Source organism: Malurus melanocephalus, unplaced genomic scaffold, assembly GCF_030028575.1.
Source record: "Malurus melanocephalus ecotype Western Australia unplaced genomic scaffold, MMel_1.1 scaffold_32, whole genome shotgun sequence".
NCBI classification, from domain to species: domain Eukaryota; kingdom Metazoa; phylum Chordata; class Aves; order Passeriformes; family Maluridae; genus Malurus; species Malurus melanocephalus.
The window spans coordinates 2525523-2534247 of record NW_026623264.1 but is presented as its reverse complement, the minus strand read 5'-3'; the positions used below and the strand labels follow the sequence as shown (position 1 = coordinate 2534247).

General features: G+C 42.7%; 1 protein-coding gene across 1 annotated transcript; it reads left to right on the top strand.

Annotated features, from left to right (window-relative positions):
• Nucleotides 1-133: 133 nt before the first annotated feature.
• Nucleotides 134-4876, top strand: RPL7 (ribosomal protein L7). The gene is made up of 6 exons (XM_057363934.1): nt 134-216; nt 1324-1426; nt 2187-2353; nt 2966-3103; nt 3445-3554; nt 4666-4876. Exons 1-6 carry the CDS (start codon nt 203-205, stop codon nt 4872-4874), a joined length of 741 nt encoding a protein of 246 aa, XP_057219917.1. The 5' UTR covers nt 134-202; the 3' UTR covers nt 4875-4876.
• The last annotated feature ends 3849 nt before the right edge of the window (nt 4877-8725 follow it).

Here is an 8725-nt window from a genome sequence, read left to right as displayed (position 1 = left end):
CTCCGGCCCCGCCGGGCGGAAGCAGTTCCCAGACACTTTTACCTCAGGCACTCGCCGGACACCCCGACTCTCGCACTGCGATCAGGCACAACAGCGAACATCCAAACCCGGGGTCCTGCTGGCGGGCAGGGCCTCGCCTGCGCGGGCGAATGAGCTAAGAGCGCGCCGCGCACGCGCACGCCCCTCTCTTCCGGCGCTGACCATGGCGGACAAGGAGTGAGTCCCGTTCCGCCCGGTGGCATCCGCCGCCATCCGCGGCTACCGCGCTGCTCCAGCGCTGCCCACACCGCCCCCCACACCGCCCTCAGGGCCGCCGCACCTCCGCCGGGGCTGGGGGCGGCGGGAGGGGAGGGACCGGCGTAGCGGAGATGGAGCCGCCACCGGCTGGGCCCTTCCGCAGGCGGCGACTGCGGCCGCTGGCCCATGGCGGGATGGGGAGGGAGAGGAGACCCGAGCGCCGTGTCCGCCCTGAATGTGTGGCCAGGGCGGCGAGTACCTCCGGGCTGGGCGGGCGGGGAGGGGTGTGTTGGGGCAGGAGCAGGGAGTGGTTGCCGGCCGGGCTGGTGTACGCGCTCGCCAGGGTGATTGTGGCTCTGTAAAAACTGTTCTGACAGCTTTTGTCCGTCTAAGAGTTTAAAATCTCCGGGACAGGAGGGAACGGGGCAGGAGCTGATTTACAGGAAGTTTCGCCTGAAGTTGAGGAGAAACTTATTCACTGTGCGGGTCACCACGCACTGGGAAGATGGTGCTCAGAGGTTGTGGAGTTTCCCTCACCGGGGATAATCGAAACCCATCTGGATGCAGTCCTGTGTCATGTGCTCTGGGATGACCCTGCTTGAAMAGGGAAATTGGACCAGATGACCCACCGTGGTCTCTTTCAACCTGACCCAGAAAGATAAGACTTCAGTTAAATGAATTTCACAGAACTGCCAAATAAGCTTTTCTTCAAACAGCTGTTGAAATGTTCATTGACCAGATAGAAACTCTTGAAACGATTTTGTTCCCAGTTGTAGCAAAGTAGGACAAGTTTCCGCAGTAACAGGAGTAGGTGTGATGCTCTGGGTGATCTGTCAGAGTTCCCTGTCTGGTGTAAAATGTGAATGCTGCAGGTTCTGRACAGAAAATCACCCAGTTCAGTTCCAGGGAACTGTCCTGGGACACATTTCGAGGCCTGGGAACAGTAACAGTGAGGAAGGTACAGTGAAGTGGCTCAAGGCAGCAAGACCTGCACACATGCTCTGTGTGAGCGTTTTGATGTTTGTCATATGTAATGTCTTTGAGTTTCTTTTGATCAGCTAAAAACTTCTTTGTGTTTTCATGTAGAGTAAAGAAGGTGCCCTCTGTGCCCGAGAGCCTGCTGAAGAAGCGGCAGGCCTATGCGGTTATGAAAGCCAAACGTCAGAAGAAGATTTTGGCTATAAAAAAGGTGAATATTCTCTGACCTGTTGACTCCAGTTGCTTATCTGCTGCAGTRTCAGCTGCTGCTACTGCTGATGTGATGGAGTGCAGAAGTTCATAGTATTTAGAACCAGCTTGTTGATATTTTATTAGTGTTTTAGACTAAAATATGCTTTTAGTGCTTGATAACAAACTAGTTCTGGGCTGAGTTAAGGGTGAAGTGTACAGTTGTCTGTAACATTGACTTTAGTCTTGTACAGGGCAAGAGGTTATTACGTTTGTGAGGGGGAGCTTGATRTATRATCAGAAAATCSTAGAAATCTGRGGKGTTGGAAGGGACCTTAAATATAATCCAGTTCCAATCCTGCTGCCATGGACARGGACACTTTCCACTAGACCAGATTGCTCAAAGCTCCATCCARCTTGGCTTTGAACRCTGTTGGCTCATCTGCAACTGCCCGGGGCAACCTATKCCAGTGTCTCACCACCCTAACAATAGATTTCTTCCTTGCATTTAACTTAAATTTATTTTCTCTCAATTGGTATCCATTACTCTTTWCCACAACAGTTCTGATGAGTTAGGAATAATAACATTGTTTAAGACAGAGGAGCATTGCAGGGTAACAGCGTGCCTGATTCTCTGGAGCATCACTGGGGGTTGTTCCCAGCTGTGTGCTACTGATCTGTGTTACTTGTGGGAAGTTCTAGAGCATGGCATGTTACTTGAAGGTGATCTTTACATGTTAAAAAGCATTATCTAACTTTAAACAATTTCCAATTTATTGCAGTACCGCAAGGCACAAAGGAAGCTCATCTATGCAAGAGCCCAGGCTTACCACAAGGAGTACAGGCACATGTACAGGCAGGAGATCCGTATGGCCAGGATGGCCCGGAAAGCTGGCAATTACTACGTCCCAGCTGAGCCAAAACTGGCATTTGTGATCAGGATAAGAGGGTAAGGTTGGATACAGGTGTAAGCAGTTTTATGTTCAAAAGCACTGAAGTTGGCTTCCCTGTTACCTTTCTGTTTTKTGGGCTTAAATACATAAACTGGATAAAGCCTTCTACTAGTGGTTTGAGAAGTGGTTGGCAAGATGTTTTATATGCGTAGAGGTTTGTTTAATTATTTTGCTGTGTGCTGTCTTTAGGTGCAAAYACATGCTGACAGTTACTCTTTCTCATCTTTAACACGATAAAATTACATGCCCCTATTCCCAAACATTCTGCTGAGCTTTTCCTCAAGTGTTTGTTTTGTTCTACTCTGGTAAAATGTTACAGAAAACTAAAAAAAGAGTGTGATTGGAAGAGTTATGTTTAGGAGAGCAGAAGCCTAGTTCTGAATTGTTCCAGTATAATACTTATTTCAATTCTTTTTATGGAAATAGATGTTTTAACTCCRCACTGAAATATATAGTGATAGTAAATTAATTTATTAAACTTGCTTTATGTAGTTCATTAAATGTGTTTTCATGTGGAACAGTCCTGTTGTGTTTTAGGGTTTCTTTTAAACTGATACCTAATGTTTCTGGGATGTTGATAATTCAGCCTTTTCCCCTTTCTTCTCCAGWACCAATGGTGTCAGCCCGAAGGTCCGCAAGGTTCTGCAGCTTCTTCGCCTGCGGCAGATTTTTAACGGCACCTTTGTAAAACTCAACAAAGCCTCTATCAACATGTTGCGGATTGTTGAACCCTACATTGCCTGGGGGTGAGTGAAAGGCCTAGTTGTACCTAATCGGCGTGCAATTTCGAGCAGTTTTTGCATTTTGCTGTGCTAGACTTGCAGTGTGTTTTTTATCTTCTGTGTGCTTTCCAGTCTTTGAATTGAAAACAGATTAAGGTAGTGCTTTAAAGGTAAGGGTTGCTAGATATGATTACAGTCTTACGTTGGTGTTGTTTGCTTCTCTKTTGCTTTTGTATTTACGTTTGGGACATGCTGAAATGATTTTATGTTCTTTGGTATGGAAATCCAGATTGGGGATGTTAACATTAGCTTGAAATGTGGCTTGCTAAGATTTACAAGTCTCATTTTTAMTGTGACTGTTTCAGTTACCCCAACCTGAAGTCTGTGCATGAACTGATCTACAAACGTGGTTACGGCAAGATCAACAAGCAGCGCATCGCTCTGACTGACAACCGCCTGATCCAGAAACGCCTTGGTAAATTCTGCTGAGCAAAATGGGAAACCAGSTGGTAGCCTTGGGTGGTCAGTGCTGAGCTGGACAACTGTCCTTACCTGTTGCTGGAATACACTGGTGTTTGGTTATGATCTGTATATCTGTCTTAACTGCTTAATACAAAGCAAGCTAGAAGTAACTTCCATCATAAAGTACTGAAAACAGCTGTAAATTAAATTTTAGCTTTTTTAATTTGTAATGTTAAATGTAAACTCCTTGACCTATAAGGGATCAGTGGATCTTTGAGTAATGAGAATGTGCTGTAGCACRAAAGAATCATCATAGCTTTGAACTTTCAGACTTTAATATTAGTCATTGTGCTTTTGACGTTTATGATATGGTATACAGACTTTTTAAACTTCTTGAAAGAACAACTGGATAATAAAAGTGATCAGTGTAGTCAGTAAAAACMAAGCMTGATGATCAGTTGTTGGGATATGGRTTGCTTCAGGAATCTCCCTYCTTTTGCCAWCATGCCAGAATGAGTGAGAGTGACCACTTAAGTCTCCCCCTTTTTTTGGCACTTGGTTTGCATTTTGCTTCAGATTAGGCTTTGTCATGCATGCTCCTTCTCCTGTGCAATAAACAGATTCTACAGGTTCATGTATTCCATTGTAATCCCTTTTTAGCACTGTATTTTGAGACTTAAATTGTAGCATGTTGCTGAAGACTCTGGAAAGGCATTAAGAAAACATGCTGTAGCATTTAGCAGCCTATTTAATAGTGCAGTGATATTTCCTATGTTACACATAGCTATGATTTAGGTGTATTTAATCTAATTTTTCTTCAAAGAACAGTCTTGTTTTCCCAAGATTCACTGAGTGCAGGTTGTTTTTGGTTCTTCCTCACTGCTGGCAGCAGATATTTAACAGYTGAAACTGATGCCTCTTGCCAGATGTGCCAACTGAATGTTGACTTGGCTGCAGTTAATCCATTTTTACTGGAAAAGTCAGTCATTCAGTTTCATGGCTGAGTGCTTTCTACTTCCTAAAGTTTATCAAAATAAGTAGGCATGGCTGTAACAACATGATAATTTTTAGTTTGGTATTGACCAGTGCCTTAGTAGTCCTTCTGAAAACTGTCTGAATTTTAGGAAAGCTTGGCATCATCTGCATGGAAGATGTGATCCATGAAATTTACACTGTTGGCAAGAACTTCAAAGTTGTGAACAACTTCCTTTGGCCCTTCAAGTTATCCTCTCCTCGGGGTGGAATGAAGAAGAAAACAATCCACTTTGTGGAAGGTGGTGATGCTGGTAACAGAGAAGACCAGATCAACAGACTCATAAGGAGAATGAACTAATGGTGAGATACTGCCCTAGGCAATCAACTGTTCAGCTTGATAGATGCTGTCATTATTTGTCAGATGTTCAAGTTTAATAGATGCTCACTCGTTTTTGAGTGGTACCTACAGTATGAAGCCACGTTAACAATATGGTGTTCTGTTTTTATTTTGGAAGTCTTATTGCGGCATAAACATTTGGGAAGATAAATTGTCAGTGTAGCTGATTGGTTTGGGAAATACAAACATTACCAATAACTTGTTTTAAAGACTTACTTGGTCTTATGATGGAAACCTTGAAATCTTGGCTATAACTTTCAATCCTCATTAATGACCTGTTAATATCATCAAAGTCTTGTGATGGCACGTAAAGTGTTCTTTTTCAGAATTTTTAGAAAGGCCTGATTAGGAATGGTCTCAATTTTCAGTTTGTTCAAGCTTCAGAATGATTCACTTAATGGGTAGTGACCAAGTAGGTAATTTTCAAAGTCTGATTTGCTGATTTGGGTAGTCTGTACTTTAGAAATGAGAAGGCGGTCCTAAAGGTAGGACCTATTCCAAACAATCTTGGCTGTTGTTGTCACTCTGCTGTTTCTGCTTTGGTGAGAAGTCTCGGCCATTCAAAGCTAATATTTTTTCAGAGTTTTTGTTCTTCCCTTTGCTTTTTAGACACTAAACTAGCTTCAGTGTTGCCCATATATTAGTTTCAGTCAAGGAAAAATATCTTTTTGGTTTGACAGGTATGCTGCAATTTAAGAAAACTTCATTGTGTTAGGATGTTTGGAAAGGAAATTGTACAGACCCATTTATCTCCAAACTGATGGTTCCAAAATCAGAATGGTTTTTTTGGTTGGTTTGTTGGGATTTATTTGAGGTGGGGKTTTTATTGTTTGGTTGTTTTTTTTGTAGAGTTCTGCTTTTTCTTATCAGATGTGCAGTTTACTTAGCAATTTCTGGCTTCAGAGGATTAGTTAATAAAATAGAGGGTGGTGGTGTGACTTAGAGCTGCTTAGTTCTAAGAATTCCTTCCTAAAACTTTACCGTTTAAAACATGTGCAGTGACATTTGAATGAGTTCTCAGAAACTAGGACTCATTTCTCTCWGGGGTACCATGCCTCTGAAGAGCTTGCTTTTCAAGGCCCAGGATGGTGCTACGGGCAGTGGCGTGAGGCMCAGGGTTGGTGTCCAGCCATCCCATGGGGCYTSCACCRTTGTGAGCACGTAGCRCTTGCCATGATGGGTCTGGGACAGTGTGATGTAATCAACCTGCCAGGCCTMCCTGTACTTGTGTTTGGRCCACCATCCACCATAGCACAGGGGCTTCACCCACTTGGCCTGCTTGATSRCAGYRCATGTCTCACASTCATGGATAACCTGGGAGATACTGTMCATGGTTAGATCCACCCCTCGGTCTCRTGYCCACTTATAGGTGGCATCTCTGCCCTGATGGCCTGAGGCATCATTGGCCCCTCGAGCTGGGAACAATTCTCTTGTGTTGCCAGTCCAAGTCTGTCTTCGACACCACTGTCTTTGCAGACTGATCCACCTGTTTGTTGTTTTGGTGTTCCTCATTAGCCCAACTCCTGGGAACATGAGCATCTACATGGTGGACTTTMACAGGTKGCTTCTCTAYCTGGGCAGCAATGTCTTTCCACTCTTCAGCAGCCCAGATTTGCTTTAGAATTTCTGAAGGCAACGGAGTTTTACCTTGCTTTGTTTTGCTGTTCTTTTTTTTTTTTTTTTCCCCTCAAGTCTTTTAAAAATATTACATCCAAGGCACAGCACACTGGGCTCATTGGAGTCTGCTGTCTGTCCAAGGAGCTATAGAAGATCTAGGAAATGCTTTCCATTTGATTGACAGCGTTTATTCTTGAAGTTTTTTTTGTGGGCTGCTGATGCGAGTGTTGTGCTGTTACCTCCCATCTGTCAAGTCAGCAGAGTTTTAAAGCACCAGTTACGTGGCATGTGGAAATTTGAACTTAAGGAAAAGAGTTCCTTACTGGGGACAGTGTTCTTTCATAGCTTTTTAGCTCAGCTATGGGAAGATGTTGGTGACTTTAAAAAGCAGAATTGCTGTAAAGTTTGGTGCCTGGGGTTATGTTGAGTTACTCCCACTACAATTCTTGTAGAAATTTTGCTGCTGGTGGCAGAAACTTGGAAATTCAGTACTGGCAGATGTGTCCTTGAAGTTAGTGCATAACCAAGGCTAGGAAAACTAGTTTGACCTTAYGCTCCTGTCTGGTTTCTGAGCATAATGCTGTTTTTAATAAAAACAGTGCAACTTTTCTGTCAGTGTAGATCATTTCTCCTCCATCTTCCCTGCTAAACATCAGATGTATACTGGTAGTTGTGTTTTCAGGAGTCTTGCTACAGGAGGGAGGCTTCTAGTTCACTCTTGCAGTTTCTGTAAATGCCTGTGAGGGTTGCTATATTGGTAGATAAAAAAGGTATATTCATTCATCTGGGTGCTCATATTTTTCACTGGACTTGTGCATCCCATATAAATGGCATACATGAGAACTTCATCTTCTAATTTGGGAACTGACCTTACAGTTTCTTATTTTATGCTGCTTAGTTGTTAGGCTTTTCTGGCAAACATACATAACAATCAGATTACTGATTGTTCTTGTTTTTCCACTTTCTTTTCCTGCTGTTGTGAACAGAGTGCATGTTTAAAATACAAATAGCCTACACATAGAAAATAGAAGAATGTTGTAGTTTCTGCTGGGGTCATGGATAAACTGGAGTAGTAGGTTCAGGTAACATACTGGCAGTACTCTCCAGGTAATGTCATTATAAAGTGCTGTGTATCTGAAGAAGAGTATTCCTCTTTCCTATAGGTAGATAGTTTCCTGCTATTGTCTTTATTAAGTCATAGTCTCGAATTAAAAAATAGACTTCCAGTACTTATTCCTTCATATAGATTGGGAGGACAGAGTATAACTGAAACTCTGAAATATGTGCTTAAAATGAGAGTGTAGCAAAGTCTTGGCATGTCTTTGCATATCAAGTATAGGTACCAATTTTTCAAGGTAGAAATGTTTATCCTGATAGGTCTGGTGCTTAAAATCTGTGTTTTCAGTGAAAATATGTTAATGTAAAAGTTAGTYATTGTGTGTATGACTGCTGCAATCTTAAATCCAGCCCAAATTATAAACTGTAAAAAAGTATTACTTGTGCATGTGACCAGTTATTTCAGATCTACATGTGCCTAATGATACCTTTTTCTTTTTTGCCTTGCAGATAAAGATGCCCAGCTGCAATATTTCAAAGTCTGGTCTGTTAATAAAACAATCTTGCACAAAACAGTCTGTTGTGTTGATTGGTCTCTTTTTGTGATCCTCTTCTGAAGCTGCRGCATTTGCCAGGTTCACTTTGGAGTCATGTTTCAAAGAGCCATCGTTTGAATTAGCAGTAGGTAGATACTGTTTAACTTTCATTTGGTGGAATAAAATTTGGAAGCTTTTGTACAGGTAACAGCTCAAGTTTTGAGTTGCAACAATTACTTACTTTTGGTGTAATTAAACTAATAGTAMATGCAAACTGAGCTGTGTGCTGTTGAGTGGGCAGAGTTCCTGCTTCGTTGTAGTGYGCCAGAAAGCTGTGTGAAAATCTTTCAATGTAAAGAAGCAGCAAGTGTAAATCTGYTCTTTACATCATAAGATCAGAGACTGGCCGAAGTTGGAAGGGACCTTAAAGGTATAATCTAGTTTAAATGCCCCTGCCATGAACACCTTTCACTAGACCAGGTTCAGATTTCCATCCRCCCTGGCCTTGAACACTTCCAGGRATGAGGCATCCACAACTTCTCTCAGCAACCTTCTCTAGTGCCTCTCCGCCCTCACAGTAAAGAACCTAAAATCTAATCTAAA